At 42.0% G+C, this 23,584-nt stretch overlaps 1 protein-coding gene across 1 annotated transcript in view; it reads left to right on the top strand.

The window, feature by feature from the left end:
* Positions 1–23,584, top strand: part of Niban1 (niban apoptosis regulator 1) — a 152,364-nt gene that overhangs the window by 65,418 nt on the left and 63,362 nt on the right. Inside the window, exons 2-5 of the mRNA XM_027417385.2 lie at positions 3,237–3,367; positions 7,781–7,912; positions 11,228–11,342; positions 15,470–15,634. Coding sequence (XP_027273186.1) covers positions 3,237–3,367; positions 7,781–7,912; positions 11,228–11,342; positions 15,470–15,634 — 543 coding nt within the window. The remainder of the gene's footprint in view (positions 1–3,236; positions 3,368–7,780; positions 7,913–11,227; positions 11,343–15,469; positions 15,635–23,584) is intronic.

The following is a 23,584-nucleotide window of genomic DNA, read 5'->3' as shown; positions in this document are numbered from 1 at the left end:
ACAGGCATGTACCACTATGCTTGGTATTGTGTATTTGATTTTTAATTCAGGGATACACAGAGGGCATCTTATGCCAAAACGTCTATGGAAGTGTGGGTAATTGTCTCTGGCTAGCAGTGGATGCAGCAGCTGTTCTCAATTCTGCAAGCCAAGATGTGTCCACTCAAGAGTACAGGAGACAGAATTTCTCCTGGTACTTGACTTGGGCCTTCATCACTACCATCATCCCCAGCATTTTAGTCACTTTCATTTAACTGTGTGCCGGCAATGGCACCAAGTACTTTACTGAGTTATTTTTGTGTGATTGTTTTATTAATTCTGTGAAGCCATCACCATTTTTCATGTGAGAAGGAAGAAAAGGTAACTCCTATGAGGTCACATAACCAGCAAGTGGCAGAAATACTTGAGCCCGTCTCTGTCTTCCTACCATACTGGTATTTTGTCCCAACCCCAGACTTTGTATCTGTCCTCCAAGTCTTTACACTGGGTGCTCCTTTGTAGGTCCAGACAAATTAATCTAATGTCTAGATGTCTTTGGAGACCAGCTTTGGTTTCATTTCTTCTTGGATTTGTGATGCTATTAGCCATCTTACTTACATTTGAACCAGTCATTAAGAGAATGCAAAAAATCTGTAATCTTTTCTTTGTAAGTGTGACTTGGTGATGGTTTGTTGACAATTCATGTGCAGATATTCAAATCCTAGAAACATTTTTCTTTTATGTTGGGGGCGGCATTAAAGCATCTTGGTAGGATCAGGGGATACCTGCAGGAGGCTGGGTGAAGTAGTAGAAAATTGGCTTTAATAAGCTTCACAGAAATCATAAAAGGACAGCCACCTCCTGTCATTTCATTCTAGTGCTTGTAAGGGAGCAAACATTAGCATCAACAATTAGCATGGCACTCTTCAGACAAACCAAACAGTGCTTGCCTGGAATTAAAGGGCAAATTTTACTCATCACTTACATGTTTCTATAAAGTGAGACTCACTCTCATTGTGGGAATTCTCAAAGAGGTCCCACTCCTATGTAAGAAAATTATAGACAAGGATATGGGACTACTACTTATGCGTTGTAATAAAAGCTAATAAAATAATAACCAATTAGATGCATATAAAGCCTGAGTATATTAAAGTATTATGCAAATACTGATTAATTGTAATACCATAAACTCAGGGAGCAAGCAAAAGCATGCCAGATTGAAATTACAGGGAGTTTATTTGCATTTCCACAGAATCTATTATTAGTGGGTCTAAAAGGACCTTACAAGTAATAATTACTAAAGCCCATAAATATAACCCCTAAATGTCATTTTATTAAGGGAATACAAAAGAACTCCCTTTTCTCATACATATTATAAGAATGAAAAATGCCCAAGCAAAAGTAGGCGTGTCTGTCTGTAGAGGGTGTTTGCACACATGGGTGTTTAGCTGTGATTTCATAGGCACCAAACAGGAGGCTTGGGATTCAAGGTTCTCCTACTGATCATCTCCATATACCTGGCTCAGATTCCTCATTTATTCCTGAAGTTTTACATGTACAATAGCTCTGTGTAAATCTTGCCAGCAAGTTATATTTTAATATTTCTCTGTCAACTAAAATATCAGATTTGAAAAAGTGAAGCCAAGCCTCTCATGAAGCATTTTAAAATATTGGAAAATATTTCTGCTTTATTTTCCCTCCAGCTCCTATCCTACCTATCCCATGTTGTAATTGCTTATCTGAAGAGATGGTGAAGCTGAAACTGATATTTGGGAACAAGTATCTGAAATGCTAAGAGGCTTTCTAATCTGATTCAGAATACTCTGTCATTCGGCAGTTGTGGCTCACGACTCCTTTAATACCAGCACTCAGGAGGCAGAGGCAGGCAGATCTCTGTGAGTTCGAGTCCAGCCTGGTCTACAGAATGAGTGCCAGGAAGCTAAACAGAGAAACCCTGTCTTGAAAAGCCAAAATAAGTAAATAAAAATAAAGAATACTCTTTCACTCTTTCTTCTCCTGTACTTCCCCATGCTAACCAAGGAATGGAAAGGCAGCTCCAGGTCCTACATGATTGACAGCAAAATTCACCCTTGGTATCAAGAGACCAAAGTTTCCTTGCTGGTCAGTGTGGTGATGTAGTTGTACCTTCAGGATTATGCTTTAGTGTCACCTAACTCAAAGAACAATGTGGACTCAAGCCTACCTCCTTCAATACCAGGGACAATCAGTCTAGAGAGCTGAAGGAGTTGCCTGAAGTTAGATGGTGATTTCTATCTCACAGTTAGAGTGGGGTCCACAGTCCAGGCCTCTAGACTTTTAAGTCAGTTCTTCCCTTTACCTCATGACCATCATATGGTACTTTATATCACAAGAGTCTCCTAAACTAGGAGTATAGAAGCACAAGTCTCCCTCCCTCCCTCCCTCCCTCCTTCCCTTATTCCCTCCCTCCCGCTTGTGTGTGTGTGTGTGTGTGTGTGTGTGTGTGTGTGTGTGTGCGCGCGCGCGTGCGCACGCGCGGGGCGGGGGGGGGGCTCATACAGTATGTGTGTGGAGGCCAGAAGTGGATGTCAAGTGACTTCCTCAGTCACTCTCCACCTTTTTTTGAGACAGGGTTTCTCATTGGACCTGAATCTCACTAATTTAGCTCATCTTCTGGCCAGTGATTCCCTGTCTCTCTCTGTGTCCATCTTTCCAGTGCCAGGATATATATATATTTTTTAACATGGATGTTGGGATCTCGACTCAGGTCTTTGTGCTTGCATAGGCAGCACTTTACCAACTGAGCCACCTTCCCACCTCAGTATTGTATTTTTCTCCAGGACTGTGGAGGCAAAGGATTGGAGGCTCAGCTTTTAGGTGCTGACCAAAAATGAGAGATGTGAATACAGAGTTTGGAAGGGTGGGCTCTGGGATTGCTGTCGTGTAGGAGAATAAATCCCATGCTAGAGTAGATAGGGGGTGAGATTACTCCTATGGTCATAGCAGTGAGTAAAATGTACACTGAATAAGACCCCTCTTACTACTGAATGGTCCCTGGGGACTCTGAGCTCTTCAGAGTGATGCTAGAAGGTGAGAGAGGGTTGGAAGCAGATGCAGCAGGCAGCAGCATTCCCAGCATTCCCAGGGAATACAGGCTGGTAACAAACCTGGTCAATGGTGTTTGAGAGATGGGGGTGGGGGTGTATTCAAAGTAGTTTGATGTCTATTCTGTAAGACATGCTACATTTCAAAATTCTGATTTTTTTTTATTTTTCCAGGAAAAACAGAGGCTTCTATCAAAAACTTCAGTCCCTACTACAGTCGCCAGTATTCTGTGGCTTTCTGTAATCACGTCCGCAGTGACGTGGAACAGCAAAGAGATTTGACGTCTCAGTTCCTGAAGGCGAAGGTAATTCATGCACATTCGATTTCCATCTTTCCCTCGCCAGAGAAAGGGGAATACACGCTAATATGTCAATTATTTGAATTATAGGCTTTGAAACTACACTAAAATCATTTTATGCTAAAAAAAATACTGCCTTAATGTGAGACTATATATGATTTCTTGTTTATTGTATGATCTATATGAAAAGAAAGCTAGATGGGTTCACATCTCATCATATGCATGTTTCCCGTTGATGTTTTGATAGCAGGAAATTTAGCTTGCTGTTTGTAAAGTTCAGCCTAAAAAAAATTTATAATTAGGTTTGTTTCGGTTAACGATCAAACAAGATTTCCTCTGAACCGACTTTGATCTGGTATGTGTGTTTCAAAACAAACTCCCTACCTTCCTGGAGTTTATGTTCAAATGTAGGAGACAGACAATAAACAATGGGAGAATTGATAGCAGGTGATGGTGAGGTAATGATAAAAGCCACAGAGAAAATGAAGCAAGAGTCTTCTTTGGGGGATGTTGGTTGGGAAGGAAGTCCTCTGTAGAGAAATCAGATGGCATCTGATGGTGAATAGCCGTGGAAGGAGTATCCCAAGAAAACGGAGCAGGAAGTGGAAAGACCTTCTACTCCTGAGACTGCCAGAGCTCTGTGAGTGAGGGAGAGTGGTGGGCAGTGACTGCATGGAGTCAGATAGGGACCAGAGCTGGTCGGTCCTCTGAGAGGGCTTGATTTTAAGTGTGATGGGAAGACCTGTGACAGGGTACCAAATATAGAGTGTCTTAGGGTTTATATTGATGTGAAGAGACACCATGACCACAGCAACTCTTATAAAGGAAAACATTTAATTGGGGGCTGGCTTACAGTTTTGAGGTTTAGTTCATTGCCATCATGGTGGGAAGCATGGCTACGTGCAGGTAGACATGGTGCTGGAGAAGGAGCTGAGAGTTCTTATGTCTCATTCCACAGGCAGCAGGAAGAGAGTGAGACACATTTCCTCCAACAAGGCAATACCTCCTAATAGTGACACTCCCTATGGGGGTGGGTCATTCTTATTCAAACTACCACATAGAGTAACACAGAATTTTAAGTGTGTGGGTGTGGATATGTGGGTGGATGTGTGGGAGTATGTGTAGGTGCCTAGGGAGTCCAGAAATGGTGTTAGGTAGGTAGAGTTGGAGCTACAGGTGGTTGTGAGCCATCTGGTGTGGGTGTTGGGAACTGAATTTGTATCCTCTGCAAGAGCAGCAAGCACTCTTAACCACTGAGCCAGGTCTCTAGCTCTTGAGATGTGATGATGGTGGTGGTGGTGATGATGATGATTTTTATATTCATCTGTGGATATGTTGGCCAGGTGGTTGGTTGTTTTGACCTGATCCCAGGAGATAGTTGGAGGCTGGGATTGTTAGTTTATAACCAGAAGCAACATCCTGAGGCATGATGGAGGAAGGATGGAGACATCGGGAAGAAACACCAACCTCAGCAACATTTTTAGATCCTGAAGAAGAGAGTCCAGATGAAAGCACTCAGAGGAAACACACTGAGGAATAGGAGAAGGGAAGGAGCGATGAGTGGTCCAGCCACAGCTGAGAGGATGAGTTAACCTGAGAATTTAACAGCGTGAGGATCCCACAAAATAGTCTCAGAATTTAGGGAGCATGTTAAGGATGCAAGTTCTGGGGCTAGGGAGATGCTCTTTCAGAGGACTTGGGTTTGGTTCCAAGTACAGGGCGACTCACAAAATCCCGAGCTCCAGATCCCAAGTTCCCAAGGGTCTGATGTCCTCTTCTGTCCCTTGTGGGTGCCAAGCACACACGTGGTGCATACGTGCACACACATATGGGCAACACTTGTACACATAAAATGTATAAATAAATTTAAAGAAAGAAAAGAAAAGAATCCAAGTTCCAAACAGTTGTGGTGGTGTGTGGCGTAGCACGGCCCTGGGGAGATAATGGAGGGAAGATTGCTTGATCCCAGGAACTGGGGACCAGTCTGGACAACAGACTCCTGCCTTAAGCAAAACCAATGCAAATCCTGTTCCCTGAACCTAGAGACTCAGACATGGTAAGTCTAGCAGGAGACCACAGTTTTGATTGAGTGGCCCAAGTCTGAACTGCAGGTAAGGACTATGAAGTTGCTTTCAGCCTCATTTAAAGACATGTGTGAGGCCCTTTTTATCTTTTAATGAGGTGAGATAGGAGGTTGCCTCATTATATGTCAGGACAGTCTTCAAGCCCTGGAATTCCGAATGGAATGTATTTCATCCCTTAGATGAATCTTAAAAGAAATAGGCCTATCTCTTGTATCTTCCATATGAGTCCTATAATCCTTTCTTTCTTTCTTTCTTTCTTTCTTTCTTTCTTTCTTTCTTTCTTTCTTTTTTCTTTTTTCTTTTTCTTTTTTTGTTTTAAAGTGGTAGGTTTTGAAGGCAGCATGTTTGTTTAACAGGGAGAAGCCAGTGACATGTAAGATAAGAGGCCCACTCCTGTGTTTTGCAACAATATGGGAATTGTGTAGCAAAGCCGAATGAGGGTTCTCCTTATACAGAAAACTCAGTAAATACCTAATGAGGAACCTAACAGAAAGGCCTCTACAGCACTTATGCCAAGGCTGATGAGAGATGCTCATGAATGCTGGAGGTTTAACTGATTGTTGCTGGCTTGCCATGTTCTTCAACCAAAGGCACTCTCCTTTCTCTCTCTCTTTCTTTCTTTCTTTCTTTCTTTCTTTCTTTCTTTCTTTCTTTCTTTCTTTCCCTCCTCCTCCTCCTCCTCCTCCTCCTCCTCTCCTCCTCCTCCTCCTCCTCCTCCTCTCCTTCTTCTTCTTCTTCTTCTTCTTCTTCTTCTTCTTCTTCTTCTTCTTCTTCTTCTTCTTCTTTTTTGGTTTTTTCGAGACAGTGTTTCTCTGTATTGTTTTGTGGAGCCTGTCCTGGAACTCTCTCTGTAGACCAGGCTGGCCTCGAACTCACAGAGATCCGCCTGCCTCTGCCCACCGAGTGCTGGGATTAAAGGCATGCACCACCAAGGCCCAGCAAGATGCACTCCTTAAAAAGCAGACAGATGGGTAAAATGTTCACAGCCTAGGTCCCCCACTGCTTTTGAAAAAGACAGTTGCTTTGAACTGTCAATTACTATTTGTTTGGGGCAGGGTCTCTCTATGTAGCCCTGGCTAGCCTGGAACACATAGAGATCCACCTGCCTCTTCCTTCCAAGTGCTGGGATTAAAGGCATGGGCCACCATACCTGGCAGAACTATCAATTTGAACAGCTTAGAATCACTAGGGAGTGACAACTAATAAGGAATTGTCTGCATCAAATTGGCCTGTGGACATGTGTCTTAGGTACTTTCCTCTTGTTGTAATAATACACCATGGTCAAGGCAACTTAGAGAAGAGAGTTTGTTTGGGGCTCACAGTTCCAGAGGGCTAGAGTCCATGACCATCGTGGCAGGCCACATGGCAGCAGTCAGGTAGGCCTGGCATTAGAGCTGTAGCTGAGAGCTCACATCTTGAGATACAGACACAGGCAGAGAAAGATAGAGACTAGGAATGGTGTAAGCCTTTTGAAAGCTCAAAGCTCTTCCCCCTCCAACACACTTCAAAGCCACACACTTCCTCCAACAAGGCCACACCTCCTAATCCTTCCCAAGCAGTTCCACCAATCTGGGACCAAGTATTCGAACATATGAGCCTATGGGGGTCATTCTCATTCAAACCACCACATTATGCCTCTTGAAGATTGTCTTAGTTGTTGATTGACATGGGAAGAAGAATCAGCCTCCCACTGTAGGAAGCACCATTAAGCTATGCAAGAGAGGGGAAAGCAAGCAAGAAAGCAAGCAAGAGTCCATTGCTTATTCTCTTTGCTCTTGACTGGATTTGATGTGACTAGCTGCTTCGGTTACCACCTTGAATTCCCTGAAGTGATGGACTGTAGCCTGGAATTGTAGGCTAAACAACATCTTTATTATTAAATTTGCTTTAGAAAGTCAAGGTATATATATTTTTTTATCATAACAGAAGTGAAACCAGGACAATAGGAAAACAGCTGACTGATTCTAGAACTAACCTTGAGGCATGTCGGCAAATTACAGTAGACAGCTGTATGTGAACTCATATAACTGCCTCACTCATTCTTGCCTATGGTTTATCAAGCATTTATTTAGTGCCACATGCATACAAAGGGATAGTCCTTCTACCAAATGCTATCTTCCTAATCCATACAAGGGGGAAATAAAAATCAGAAAACTACCATGTAACAAGTGTCTGCGTTTTCTTTGAAGGAATATGAAGGGGAACTAATGGTATCAAAAAGAAAGCAATAATTTCCCCACCATAATTTTCTAAATTATTCCCTGAATATCACAAATAATGTAATGTTAGCAAGGTATATTATCTCTTGTGACAATCATATTTATCTTCTTTTAAGCCCCCGTTGGAACCAGGAACTGTTTTGTATGAAGCTGAGCTCTCCCAGTTTGCTGAAGACATCAGGAAATGGAAGGACAGATATGTTGTGGTTAAAAATGATTTTGCTGTGGAAAGCTATGAGAACAAAGAGGTAAGATATGCCTAGTTCTTGCAATATTCTTAAAACTTTGGCTGTGTTAATGGACATGCCCTGGCCTTGGCAATTGATGTATTTGGTACTCATCTCAATTAATAGATATTTGTTGATTGTCCACTGTATGCCAAATGTCTTATGTGGATCTGGATGAATAGCACTTGATCAGACACAAGCTTGCTGTCTAGGGAAAAGATGGACTTGGGAAAAGTGATGGCAGATGAGTGTGGGAACAGGTTGTGCTAAGTGACCTGTGTTTTGTGTAGGAGCCTTTTCGGGGATCATTCAGTCAACCTCAAGGTTCTTCTCACTGGCTTGTCACTACTCCCTCTGCTCTGTCTCTGTATTATTCCACTTTAAGCATCACATGTGATATATAGCTGAGTTAGTTATTTGGTAAGATAGCACCTGCATTTGCAGGGTTCCTACAAACATAGAGCACTCTGGATACTTCATTCCATTTAGAGTTAGGGATTTTTCAGTTAGACCTTTTCCTCATCATTTGTCTCATCTGTACAAAGGGGAAAAATGAGATTAGGTGTGAAAAGCATCTATACATGGAGGACTTGAGATTTCAATGTTTCTGCTTTCTTCCCTCCTAGAGAGGCTATGTGCAGCTAAAGTAGAAAGGACACTGAGCAGTGAATTTGGAAATCTAAAATTTAGGTCAAGTTGTGTCACACATACTAGAAGTAAAATGTGGACAAGAGACTTACCTGTCTCTGAGCCTCATCTGAACTGAGGAGAGAGCTCCAATGATCTCAGCAGATCCTTTGAAACCTCGTATTATATTAATTTCTTATCCAGAGTCAGTCTCAAGTACTATTTGAAATGCTCACTAATATTAGGATTGCATTCAATCCACAGCCCCAATTGTTAACACACTACAAATTGTCAGAGGCTTCCATCCTACACTGTCCTATTAGAAGGCTGAGGAGAGGTACAGTATCTCAATGGGTAGTTAACATTATGGGCTTTGAATTATGTCTTTGACAGTTACCAGATACATGCCTTTAGCTAAGTTATGTATCTCCTGTAGCCTCAGTTTTCTCTTCTCAGAATGGCAATTATAACCCCTTAGAAAGAAATACACGAATACACTGAAACACTGAGCATATGGATAGCCCATGGTTTAGTCCTGAATAGAGAAATTGTTGATATGATTGCTACTAACTAATTGAGAGAGCATGTTATTAAATTTATTGAGTTTTTCTTATTTCAAATAATTATTTTATGTGCATTGGTGTTTTGCTTGTATGCATGTATCTTTGTGTGAGGGTGTTTGGTCTTCTGAAACTGGAATTGCAGACAGTAGTGAGCTGCCATGTGGGTACTGGGAATTGAACCCTGGTCCTCTGGAAGAGCAGCCAGTGCTTTTAACCCTGAGCCATCTTCCCAGCCCAGATTTATTGAGTTTTTCATCCACATTTAACAGTAAATTAAATTTCTTGTGAATTCAATTTTGGTGATTTTATTTCTTTTTTCACATTTGGAGATGTTATCCCTCAATTTAAAATTTATTCTTTCTTTTCTTTGATCATTATTTTCAAATAATTTGTTTAGGTGATAAAGTGATGATGAATAAATTTGATAATGATTAAATAGTTCTAAAAACTACCTGGGTATTTAAATGAAAAGTCCATGTAGTTTGTCATCATTGTTGGACATTATAAAGAGGTCCTGTTTGTTAGTTTATAGAAGTATTTTTTAAGACCACATGTAAGAGTTAGACATTAGCTAGAGAGATGGCTCAGTGGTTAGGAGCACCAATTGTTCTTACAGAGGACCCAGGTTCAGTTCCCAGCACCCACATGACAGCTCACAATTGTCTGTAACTCTAGTTCCAAGGGATCTGACACCCTCACATTCAGATAAAACACCAATGTACATAAAGTAAATATACATCATTTTGAAGAGATAGGCATTAACAAATAGTTAATTTCTTGTTATTTTGTTGGGAGTCCAATTTGGTGATGGCCATGGGAATATCAAGGAGTTCTCATTTCATAATTCATCCCAATTTCCCTTATACTTGCTGGGGACTTGATAGATACAAGGATGAGTCTGGAATCTGTCACTCACCACTGGGTCATTGCATGTTATTGGACCTCTGTGTGTTTAAGTTTTCTCACTTGTAAAATGGGGATAATATCTAATTTATAGTCCTGTCATGAGGATCAAATGATACAGTATGTTTAGAAGCTTATTATAATCCCAAATAAAATTCTCAGTTGAGTCCTGTCTGAATCAATAGCTTCACACTATCTCAAAATCATACATAGATTCTTCTGCTTTGCTCTGGGTCCCCAGTGTGTTTAAGTAGCTGATTAGTGGTTCTTCCCAGTTTCGTAGCACTCCGAGTATTTGTTTTGTTTGGGGCTTTCCAGGCACCGTCTTACAGATGGAGAATGTGTTATTGTTATTTTGGGTTTGTTGCCCAGATCAATGTTATTGTAGTTATTCCCAAGGGCACATTTTAGATTTTGGGTCCCACGGCTTCTTGGTTTCAATTCTCAACTAGCCCCCAAGTTACTACTTTAAATAATTTGTCTTGACAACCAGCCTGCCCATCAGAGGCACACACTTGCCTTTCATCTCATCTGTTTGTCCCTGGGGTGTGTCAGCACAGGCACTTAGCAGGGCACTGGATCTCATTTGGGTTTCTCAGGCAGCAGAATGTCTTATCTGCCATCCAGAATGTCTTCTGATGACATAAAACTGCACTTCCATCTCAATGACTTTACTGCAAAAATTCCAGCCACATCTGAAGACAAATGACTGCACACTTATTATGGCAACATCTTTGTGTTTTTGGTGAAACTCCATGGTAACCGTCATTGTAGTTACGTGTAGTTAGTGTTGCTCAGCATCTTATGTGGCCCACGTCAGCAGAGTATTTTGTGCAGTGTGTGTGTGTTTGGGGGGGGGGGAGATTGAGAGAGAAATTTCGAACCTTGTGGTTATCAAAATGAGTCAGAGACATCAATGTCTGAAGTGGAGAACATGATATAGACATAGATGTTACTGATATTCTGTTTTACCATTTAAGAACACACCTCCTGAGAGTCTCCTTGAGATTAGGGACTCTGGCTTACCAATGTGGGAGTGACCATCAAACAGAAGTAAAACAATACTACCTTGTAAGCAGCAACAATGCAAACCAAAAAAATCTAAGTAAATGACATAGTATGGAGATGTCTGTCACTGGATATGTGTGCCTGGACTTGTTTGAGTTTTAAAAAATATTTCTGACAATTTTTCAAATTTATGTATTAGGGAGGGAGATCATTCATTTATGTCTTTTCTTTTTAGGCCTATCAGAAAGGAGCTGTTCCTAAAAGCCGAATTCTTCCAGCTGGAGGCAAGGTTTTAACTTCAGAAGAGGAATATAATATCTTGTCTGATAAGCATTTCCCAGACCCTATTGGTGAGTAGTTTTGTCTTTCCCTGAGCTTAATTCGTGTAGCTAGACCAGTGGTCCTCAGTGAGGGAGAATAGTCCCCTTCCAGGGACCTTTGGCAGTGTTGGAGACTTGGTAGGTGAGTGATGTAGAATTTAAACCAGCAATACTGTTAAACAACCCACAATGCACAGGGCAACCCTGAAGAGACAGATGAGTGGCCTAAGGTACCAGTAATGCCAAGGTGGAGGAACCCTGTGCTGATTCCAGACACTCCATATTCAGCTAGAAAATGGAGTTTGTTTAATCTAGGTCGACATCACACCATTTCTTTTGCTTCACAGCTACAGAGTCACACAGGCAGTTTCTGTGTTTGTGGCATTGGAAAGTGTGTTCTTGGTCAGGTATCTTAGAGCTTTACAGATACACTGTAGAATTTGATAACAACAGTCAAGACAGCAGAAAACATACAAGTTAGGCATCCTATGAGACATGCACAATTTAATTTTTTTGGTAAACAAGTCTTGACCTGCTAGGGATTATCATCTCATTTTACAGTCATATGCAATAAAATATTCTAAATTGGCAAAAAACTACACACATTTTAGATAAACGCCACAGGAACTCATAGCTACAGAGTAAAGAAAGCACTGCCTTTGTTGTCCTGTCTATAAATAACAATGCATTGACTGGAGAACCAGGGGCATGACTTCGGATGTGGCTCCCACTGTGCTGCTTAGCCAATGTTTTCAGGGCAACAGGCCCTGGGTACCTCTGGCTTCTGTTTCTTCTGCCTTAAAATGGAGCCCTGAACTTGAAAAATTTGGAAGTATCTTTCCAGCTTTAAAATTCTTTGATTCTCATTCATTTAATTTATTTTTATGGAGAGAAAGTGATGGATACTATATAGGCTAAATAGGGCATTTCATAGAAATTCATGAACTGTGCATAATATAATAACTCCATCTGCCTTTGTGTAAATCACACCACACATTCATTACTTGCTTTCTTGAAGAGAGCCCTGGGTCTTATTAATGGGCATCGTTTCATTAGAATTTATGGAGAACTATATAATCATTCCATCAGTTGTTATTCTGGTGTAGATTGCTTAGTGTGGTGTTTTTAATAATACAATTATGGATAGTACATGGACCGTAAAACTAGATTATCAAATTATTACTAAATAATTCAGGCTGAAGCAATGCTCTATGTGCTCACTACCTAGAAAATATATGAATTTTCTTCCAACATCTACCTATCTGCCATGTTGACTGTGTGCCTACAGCTAAAAATGAGAATACCAGCATGTTGATTCTTGAGAATCTCTCCAGAACTTTCCAGTGTAATCTGTCAGAACAATACACTCATGTATTTATTGATGAAATCATATCAGAAGGAATGAAAAGCATAAAGTTCGTGTGATTCATGCTTAGATAGCCCAGGGCTTCGTGCCTAGCATTTCCATGACTATTTTTATTGTATGGTGTGGCCTGCTGAATTTTAAAAATAGAATATTCCACAGTAGATCATTTGTGATACTCTTGTAACTCAACTCAGGAAAAAAAATGTAGATGGATGGTGCCTAGAAAACTGTTATGGAAGGTTTAGTGAGAAGTAACTAGAGGTTAATAGCAGTGGATTTTAAAGGGATTCCTGAAGCTTTTGAATATAGAGTCAGTCAGTGTTACTTTCTGTCGTTTGTATGAAATCGTGACATCTTGTAAGGTCATGAAGACTTGCTTCATAAGCCATGTTAATCAGATCTACCCATGATGTTACTTCTACCTGAACGAAAAAAAATGTAAATATGCTTTAACAGGGAGGCGCTAATGTTGCTTGAGGAGAGGCACTGGAGGCATGGATAAATGTATGTTCTCTGTGGAATGCTCTGCCAGTGTGATCTGTCAGAAGTGTCCCAATGCTTTCCTACAGCGAGTCAATCATTTGGCATTTCATTAGCTAGAATCTGGGTTCTGCACACAATGGCGTTCAAGTTAAATATGCAAAGTTGTATTATCTTCCTCTGAGTATTTGAGTGCTACTCTGGGGTTAGTGCAGCAGGTACACATATTTGTCGCTTGGGCTCCCCTGGCTTTCTCCTCTTTTAAGTTTGGGCCCTTATTAGCACCCGTGATTCTAACAGCAACATGAACACTGGAGCTATGGTTCCTTCCATGTAGCATGAGGGAGAAAGGGGAGGAAGAGGAGGAAGCAGTTGCTTTCTTAAGGGATGCCCGCATGAGGTTTGATATGGGAGTTTAGGTTATTTCCCATTGGCCAGAACTTAGGAGCAGTGGATTACCATACTACAAGGGAGGCTGGAAATGTATGTGAAGTTTGCATTCTCCAACGCCTCATGCTCAGTTAAAAGGCAAAGCTGCAACTGCACGGAAGGGGGAGTCTCTTCCGTGTGTAACTGCTCATTTGATTGTGTGTACATGCATTGATTCCTTCTTATGTTCTGGGTGTTGTGCCTGGCACTGGAAGGCTCAGCTTGTGTTTCTCGGCCGTTCTGTCTCTTGCCTTCAGATTTCAGGACAGTGGAACCAGGTTCCTAACCAAATCTATTCTTGTCTTGGGTTATTAATTTTCCAGTAGCTGACTCTGTTCTGAAAGCTTCCATTTCTGGGCGTGTCCAGCAGGCTCCAGCCTCCTAGAAGCCCACTTTGCTTCACAGAGCACACTGTAGCTTCTGGGTGCTCCCCTATGGCTTTGGAAAGAAGGTAGCTCTTTTAACTGAGTGTGATTGATGTCTCGTGATAGGGATGCAAGGATTAGGCTGGGTAGGGTTTCTGAAAAGAGGCATGGTTTCACATGAGTTTCTCAGAATTGATTTTGAAGAAATAGAGCCCTCCGTGTGTGTGTGTGTGTGTGTGTGTGTGTGTGTGTGTGTGTGTGTGTGTGTGTGTGTGTGTGCTTGTGTGTTGATAGAATTGAACCCAGATATTGGGCAACTCCTCAACCTTTGAGCTAGACCCGTAGCCCCATGGGCTTGTGTTTTCAGGGCTTCTAAAATTTTTGAGATCAACAGAGCATATCTGTTCATTCAACATGATGAAACTGGATGTCTCCTAGTATCTATCTACAACTCTGCTATGGGCTGAGGCTGCAAGGATACGTCAGAAGTGGCCTCCAACCTCTAGGAGCCACTGTTCAGAGAGGGGCTCTCCCAAGAATCAAGAAGCAAGGCTCATCTACCCTTTTTTCCTCCCCAGTGGGTGCCAGTCATGGAAACCGGCCACTGACATTTTTTTGGAGAGCATTAGAGATCACATAGTTCTGTCTTGGAGGCCGGTGCCAGTGAAGGTTTCCCAGAGAAGGTGACTTTTGAACCGCCTTGTGAAGGGTGGAATGCTTTTTTTTTTCTAAAAGAACATGATGGAAAAGAAGGAAGGCGATAAGGATTCTGGGAATAACTTTAAGCTGTGAAATGGATAGATACCCTTTGGAGGGGTAAAGACCAAAAGTAGAGGGGAACCAAGCACGCAACTGGACAACACTTGACAGGAAGTGCCAACACTTGACAGGAAGATAGGGAGGTGGCAAAGCAAGCCATAGGTGCAAAGCATAACACTTTTTGGAAAAGACATGATGAGAACCAAGAGAGATTCACACTCAACCAGGGAGGGAATGTTGTCCAAAGAATGGGTTGCTGTCAGCAACACATGTTACAGACCAGAGTAAAAGGGCAGTCAGCAGATAAGCCATGGGCTGGCAGCCAGGGTGATATTAGTGACTCCAGCCATTGGGTTCAGGAGGTGGTGTGGCAGAAGGAAGACTGAAGTGAGAATAGCAATAGACTGTGCAGTCAAGAAGTGTTGCTCAGCTTTGCCAAGGGGAGGAAGAAATGTGGGGGAACCCGAGCCTGGAGGAGCAGGTGAGCCCTCGAGGTGCCTGAGAAGGGAGCTCTGCGTGGGGGTCTTTGGAGATGTTTTCAGTAGTAGGGAGCTGAGGAATATGTGTTGGTTGTCTGTGTGTCTCTGCTAAGGAGTGGACCTGTGGGAAAGACAGACTGGGGGGGGGGCAGTAGGATGGAGAGGAGATGAACCCTCACTTCCCTACTACCTTGTTGTCCTGTGGCTGCCCCGATACTTTTATAGACTGAAATACATACTCATGCTTTAAAACTACTTGTGCTTCCATTATTTCTCTAGCTTCCAGTGAGAAGAACTCTCAGCCCTTCGTGGTCCTGCCCAAGGCATTCCCCGTGTACCTGTGGCAGCCTTACCTCAGGCACGCCTACTTCTGTTTCCAGGAGGCCGCTGAGCAGCAAAAGTTCAGCGCTCTTCTCAATGACTGCATCAGACACCTCAATCATGGTAGGCCCTGCTACTTGCTTCCCTCACTGCCACATTTTTGAACTGCCTCTGTCAGTCATCTGTTATAATAATTCTTAGAGTCTCATTGGGCATTGCCCTCGGGAAGGAAATGGGGGGCTGTGGGCAGTGAGCATTGAAGGAGCCTGAAGGCTTGGTGGAACAGAGCAGAGAGTGTGATGGCAGGTGCAGGCCTGTTCTAGGCTGCTTTCTGGTGATTCACTATTCTGGCCACTTGGTTAATCGTATAATTCTTCCTACTCCATTTCCCTGGCACTTTTATGATGTTTGTTTGTTCATTTTGGGGGGAATTGTTTGATTTTGAATACAGGGTCTTGCTATGTAATACTAGCTGCTCTGACACTCACTATGCAGCCCAGTCTTGCACTCACAGTAAGCCTCCTGCTCTAGTCTCTTGAGCACTGGGATTATGAGTGTGTACCACCATGCCCAGCCTTTTAATTATACGGCAGCAAGAATGTGCCCGTTGACCCTGGCAAAGCCCTAATCTCTATGTCATTTTTATTTCCGTGTAAGGGTTACTCAGTTATATGAGTAGCGTGGTTCACTGTAGTCTAATACTTGTTTTTCAATTAGCAGTCGTGTTGGTTAGCTTCCTATCACTGTGGCAGAAAAAGTTAATGGTGTCTTTCGTTTTGGAGGTTGCTGTCTGTGGTTGGTTGGCCCTGTTGCTCTGGGCCTGTGATGAGGCTGCACATCTCAGCAAGAGGGAAGCAGGAGAGAGGGCGGGGCTAGGGTCCCATGACCTGCTTCCACCGAAGGTCTTCGATCATCTTCAAGGCCTCCCAACCATTTTGTATTCCCTACCACAATCACATATCTGGGGAACAAGTCTTTAACACACAGCCCTTAGGAGGACTTGCCCAAACCACAGAGGCAGTTCTTAAAACTTGAAGAGATGTAAGAATTGTAGCTCAGAGGTTAAGAGCACTGATTGCTCTTCCAGAGGTCCTAAGTTCAATTCCCAGCACCCACATGGTGGCTCAAAGCCATCTGTAATGAGATCTGGCACCGTCTTCTGGTCTGTAAGCATACGTGCAGATAGAATACTGTGTACACAATAAATAAACCTTTAGAAGAAAAAAAAAAAGAATTGTGGGAGAACCCAATTCAAGGCCGGAGAGACAGCTGGGTGATTAATAAGTGTCTGCTAATCTCGAAAAGGACTACAGGTCAGTTCCTAGCACCCACTTTGGGGAGCTCACAACTACCTGTTACTCCATCTCCAGGGAGATCTGATGCCCTCATCTGATCTCTGTTGACACCTGCCCATGTGCACATACTCTCATACAGACACACACAGGTGGTTTAAAAGAAAACACATTTTAAAACTTAACTAAAACATAGGAGCTTCGGCTCTATCCTTAGACAGTCTGATTCAACTTGGTTGCTGGGAGGCAGATTTTGCATTTTAACACGTTTCCAAGTGATGTCACTGGCCACACTCGAATGGCACAGCGTTTGATAGCATTATTTTGCTTTTAGATATTGACTTACTTACTAATCCACCTGTAAATAAAATTTTAAAAGGATTTTACATTCCAATGTGTCATCTTTGACATTTTTATATGAATGTGGGTTTGTCTGGGCTTGCAGATAGCTGAACTGTGTCCTCTGGCAGTTAAAAAGGGAGGCAGTCAAATGTCACAGAGGGGCTTAGTCTGTGCCAACCCTGTACGAGTGTAGAGTAATGAAACATTTGCTCTCTTGGGAGTATGCATGCAAACAAGACAGAGGGAGAGGCCCACCCACAAACTCTAATTTGATAGCTAGCAAAGTTAATGTGTTAAAGAATAACTAGAAGTCACTGACGAATGAACAGGTATGAAGAGATGATCCCAAGCCCGAAGTAACTTAAGAATCTTCCAGTTCGTGATAGTGCAAAAGTGGTACCCATTTGGGCTGGCTGTGTGCAGTCTGATGCTCTCCCCCTGATGCTGACAAAAGATCTCTCTCTGCTGGGTCACCAGATTATTTTGGATATTGTGTTTTGTGGTTTCACAGTCTACCAGTAGACAAAACACCCACCTGTCACTTGACAGGAGGAATTTAACACTTAGTTGTAAAATGATGGCTTAGTTGTAAGCTGATGGCTTTACTCAGCAGTAGGGTTAGGTAAGTACTTGAGCTTATCTGAGGCAGGTGACACTAAGCTGGGATCCAAGCTAGGTGTTTCATCTGCACTTTCAACATACATTGGGCATGTCTCAGTGCTACCCCAGTGTAAGTCAAGGAGCACACCTGTATGTGTGGAGTATTGTGGACATGCTGACTAAGCACTTTGTCAACTCCTGAGCAATACTCCAGCCTTGTGCAGAATTTTAAGTTTATTTTGTGGGGGAGATCTCTGGACAGATGAGTTTTGAGCTGAGTCACAGTAAAAAGCACACACACACTGCAGCTAATTTTATAATACACTTATTTTTCTGTTTGGAGGTTCCCTGACACTATCAATTCCACAGAGTGACAGTCACTGGTGCTACATCTTAGCCGGTTCTTGGTTATGGATGGATGAATGTATTGATGATGTATGGATGGGTGGCATATGTGTATCCATGTATGTGCATGTGTCATGGCATGCATGTAGAGATCAGTTGTTAATTTTTGGGAGTTTGTTCTTTCCTGACACCATGTGGGTTCTGGGGACCAAACTCATTATGCCCTGAGCCATATTGCCAATTCCCAACTCTTCTTGATTTTAGCATGTGTGTCAGTAGAAGCTAATTAAAAAAAAAAAAAAGTAGCTGTTTTGCTACAGCAATTCCGAGTACCATAATACTGACTTTTAACTGGAGCCTTTATAGAAATGATTCCCTTATTAATATCATGCCTGCCTTCCCTGGACTAGCTTAGTTTTCAATATACTTAGAAGCTCTGTAACTTGGGACTTGGTCTACTGAGAACACACACCTGGCACTGAAGCCAGGCAATACAAAGTTGCACTGAACAGAGAATGTGTTCTGCCCAGTCAAGGGACTTGCTGCATTCCCCATTCCTTGTACATAATAGGAATTTCTCTGGGGAGATTTGGATGTTGTGTAGCCTGCATTTAGACACCATTTATGGAAGATCTCAGTCAGTTCAGAGCCCAGCTCTGCTCTCTAGGATGTTGTCAAGGCACGAAAACAATAAAGTCTAGTTATATTTCCCCGGTCTGTGGCATATTCTTTAAACCAAAGACCATTTGTTTCCCCATTGAGTCTTTATGCAGACAACTGGGCATACACTATCATAGCATTGCAGAGAGCAGTCCTTGGTTGTTGCAGGCCAATGAGCTCATGGGGGTTTTCCCATCTTGCCCCACCCCCTGATTTTTCCCCTTGTATTTGATGGCACAATGTGCCACTGTTTTTTACTGAATCACTTTTTCTGTCCCAAGTCTCTACCTATTATTCATTGTGTGGTCTTGAATAAGCCATTAAGATGCTTTCTCAAACTGCCAGTTCACTATCTTTGCCAGAGTTGTTTAGGAAGGGCTATAAAATACTGTCTGTAACTAGGGCCAGAGGATTTGAAGGAGCAGCTGCCACTGCTGTCTTCTGACACAAGCAAGCAAAAGGACTCAGTCTGCTGGTGTCCTTGCTCAATTGGCTCTAAAGCCACCATACATCTTGCTGAGAATGGGGTCCTAGATGTTGGAGTACTTGAAATCAGCCTCTGTCAATCCCACATGAGCTGTTGCTTCTTCTTCTCCTTCTTCTCTTTCTTTTTTCTTTTCTTTGAAAGACAGGGTTTCTCTGTGTGGCCCTGGCTGTCGTGGAACTTGCTCTGTAGACCAGGGTGGCCTCAAACTCATAGACATCTGCCTACCTTTGCGTCCCAGTTGCTAGAATGAAAGGCATGCACTACCACTACCCAGCCCACATGGGCTTCTTAAGATACATCCCCTAGAGCTGAGGTCAAAAATAGCCCAGCCCACATGTCCCCAAAATGTTGGGTACTAATTATTCTAGATATTCATATCCATTCTGAATCCAGAAGCACTGCTCTGATCCTTAACTTTATACTTCCCCTTTAACCTTGACAAAGGCCCTGTCTATACCCTCTTTTTATATAGTTTGACTGGCACTAGATGAAGATAAGTGGAGAGATCTATGGTCCTTCATCCTAGAGAGAGAGAGAGAAGAGAGCAGCTGCTAGGATTCTTTTCACTAAGGAGCTCCAACTGTACTGGGCAGTACTTCCAAGATGTTCTGAGGCAGCTTTCTTCTCCAAAACTCAGTCCTGTGCTGTGCAAATACAGAGCTGCACACAGGCTATGTGGATAATGGTCATTATCAGTGTGCGCCTGCTTCTCCAGCTCAGGCGATGCAGGGCAGGGGGAATGTGTTCCTGGAGGAGGAGTGGGAGAATTTTGAGCTGGAAAGTAACATAGATTATGGACTATCAGAAGAACTGAAGGAATACTGTGATCTGGTGGGCATAGATCAAAAGGGGGGAGACATGGGAAGATGGGGAAATGGACTAGATCCAAGCTAGAAAGGGGCTTTGTATTTTATATTAAGAATTGGGACTTTTTCTAAGAGTTGTAAGTAGATAAGGGAGTGGACCTCATTGGATTTCAAGGGGTCACAGTGACTGCAGCATAAGCAGCATGGAGAGGGGAGTGGCATTGTGTAGCACCAGGAGGCCACTCAGAACCTTTGGGCTAGCAATAACAGATGTCCATAGCCTGCACCAGACTATGAAGCATGAATTGGTGGGAGATTCATCAATGGAAAGCCATACTTCTTACCCTAAAGGCCTTGGGATAAAGAGAACACGGAGTAGATACTAAGATGTAGTATTACAGCATGAGTTGTCAGTCTGCAAAGGAAGTAAATGCTGGCAGCTTCGTTCAACAGTGCTGTGCTAGTCTGAAGGATGCTGTATTAACTTGAAGGGCAGATGGTACTTCATGGGAACAAATGCCTGTGTTTACTTCCATTGTTGGGGACTCTCAGGAAGCAGGGATAGTAGAATATTTGGGAAACATGAGGACAATAGGTTGAGAACACCTAGAAGAACCCAGAGGATTTAGGCTAAGAGATCACAATGATGTAACTAAGGACACCCTGAAAGAAATTCAATCACACTTGGAACCTCCAAGGGCTCCGGTGGTGGGGTGAGCCAGCTGGATGTGTGATGTTAGGAAGTGATTGCATTTTAGAATTGGTTCCTCTGACAGCGCTGTGTGCCTCGAGCTCTTATCCAGAACTCCCACGTGAAAGCAAACACTTTCATTAGATTTGATTTTGACACTTCACGTTTTCAGGTGTTCAATACATGTTACTGAGTAAATTGGATTTCAGAACAGAAAGGGACTTTACAATTCAAATGAGATGCAGCCAGTCCTTTTAATGTATTTATTTCGACAGGGTGTTTTATGTTCTTCAGCACTCTGCAGCAGATCTCAGGTTTGTTTTCACCAACGTAATATCTACACACAGTCTAGTCACACCTACAAAGCAAGTTTATTACTTGAGGGACTGTCTGGTGTGGGCACCAATCAATTCTAACTGAAGATACTGAGTGAATTTTATTATGTAATATATGAGGACACACTTTTCAATTTGTGGCACACATGTTTATGGGCAAATAGATCTAAGAGTTGGAAAATTCTAACTTATGCCTAATCATTTTTGGCCAATGTACTACAAATAAGCAATATTGGGAGATAAGCAAAATAAAAACCACAATTTTTATAAACAGTTCTTTGAATGCTTTTACTTGTAGAAATTATAGGAATTCCTTCCCTTTTTTTGTAATGCACAGAAAACCTTCAAGAAAGAGACCTTATCTCAAAAATAAAGTTGTGAAATGATGCAGGAAAACACCCACTGTCTGCCTCCAATCTTCACATGCATGTATACACATAAGCAAATGCAACCACACAGCTGTGAACCCCCAAAATACACAAGCATACACCCTTTATGACTGGGAACAAAGTGCTTGGTAATTGCTGTTTTTTTTTTTTAAATGAGGTGTCAGTTTCTTGTTTTAGAAGAGATGATCTCAAAGAAAATCCCTTAAACTCATTTTCTTTGCACAAACCACTTCTAGAGTCCACCTGTGCTTATTGTGCCCTTTGTCCCTCTGTGAGTGTGAGGGTTTTCTCTGAAGTCATTACTTGTCCTTTTCTGGACCTTGCTGGTTATTTAGAAGACCTCAGATTTGGGGAGGAATGTTGTGGTCACCCATTCTATGCCTTAGAGTTTACTTATGATAAAACTTAAGTAGGACATTGCCTAAGTGGAAGAGGACCCGATGGCGCTTGACATCTATTTCAGGTAGATATTTCATACTGATTCCCAGCATTCCTTTACAAAAGCAAGCCATCTTCTGGACATTTTGAACACACAACTTTTAAGTCAAATTTCTCATATGATCTGTTGCCATGATCCACAGTGAAGTAGATCTGGGTTTCTTGGTTAGTGGTACTGTGTAAGCGGGCCTTATTATTCTGTCCACTGGGTAAATATGTCCAGATCATTTAGCTTAGATAGACTTAGAATATAAAGTATTTGATAGTGTAGGTTATATGCTAGTTAAATTTTATGTAGTTAAAATGCAAATGTATATTATCTTATACAATTTAAATTAAAACTTTCTTCTGCATTTGAGTCCATGGGCTGGAACACTGTAGATGTCGTTGATCTAAAATATGACTTTATAATACTTAAATGCTTTTGGTTCTATTTAATTTACTTCATGTCCTCAATGCAATGTAAGAGCAGGAAGTGGAAGAAGGGTCTCCATCGCCCAGAGCTAGAATAATAGAGCTTGTGCCTTTCAGGCATTAGGGTTCAGCACAGTCTTAGGTTTCTTGGTGCCTAAAGACTTGTTGCCAGCCAACTACATTTGAATACTTCTTGTCAAACAATGGTATTTCGGTGACACCAACACCCACCCCCTTTCCCATTTCTGCTGAACTAAATAGTTACTTTGGCACAGAGGTCTAAAAATGATGCAGTTGTAATAGTTAAGGATTACCACTTAGGTCAATAATGAAAACAAATTAAGCAAACAAATAATTGAAGAGTTAATTCATGCAATAATTTAAAATCTGTATTGTCAAGGTTGGGTATATTCCCCAAATCACTGGATTTCTTAAAAGTATATTACTGCCCGTGGGGTAATTTGAATAGCTTTTGAGTTTTTTTTTTTAATCAAGTTTTTTTTTTAACTTGTACTTGTGATATGTTAAGATTGAAACACACTAGAGAGACAGATTATGTGCTGGCCGCTTTAACGTGATGAGGTAGTCACAGTTATGAAAGGATTCTATTTGGCATATGTTTCTTTTAAAAATCAGCACTAAGGAGAACTTGGAAGAAAGTCTGATGGGTTGTACTACGGTGAGCCATGTGTCCCTCGTCCTATGCTGTGAATAGATTTGGAAGATGAGAGAGGGAAGGGCTCTGATCAGGGGCTGTGGCTCACTCTAGCAGTTGTTTGGGGTTTTAAAGTTAAATATTGAGTAGATATGGAAGAATGCTAATGATATATTTATCATGTGTGGTGAGCACTACTGTTCCCTCTGAAGCCTCTCACCTTCATCCACCCTTCCTTTGAAGGCCTGCCATCTGGATGCCTCTGTGTTGCTCTTCTTCTTCGCCTTATCACATCATGTATGAGTGATCCATCACCCAGTATGCCTTCAAACTTTGTCCACACGGACTCTGACCACATCCTCCCGCATGATCTCTTTATTAGTATTCCAGTGCCTCACTTTTTCTTGCTTGTCATTGTAAGCCACTGACTTTCAGTGCTAAATCTAGCTCATCACAATATGCTGTGATTTCTAACACCCAGTTGGCTGTTGACCGGGATCTAGGTTGTTTCCAGCATTTGTTACTCGGAGTACCCCTGTGAGTACTTTGTTACTTGTTTATAGGAATTTGATTTTTATTTTATTTACTAATACCTTAAGGAATCTTCTCATCTATGTTT

The sequence above is a fragment of the Cricetulus griseus genome, chromosome 5 (genome assembly GCF_003668045.3).
Source record: "Cricetulus griseus strain 17A/GY chromosome 5, alternate assembly CriGri-PICRH-1.0, whole genome shotgun sequence".
Taxonomy (NCBI): Eukaryota; Metazoa; Chordata; class Mammalia; order Rodentia; family Cricetidae; genus Cricetulus; species Cricetulus griseus.
This window is presented reverse-complemented; position numbering and strand designations above follow the sequence as displayed.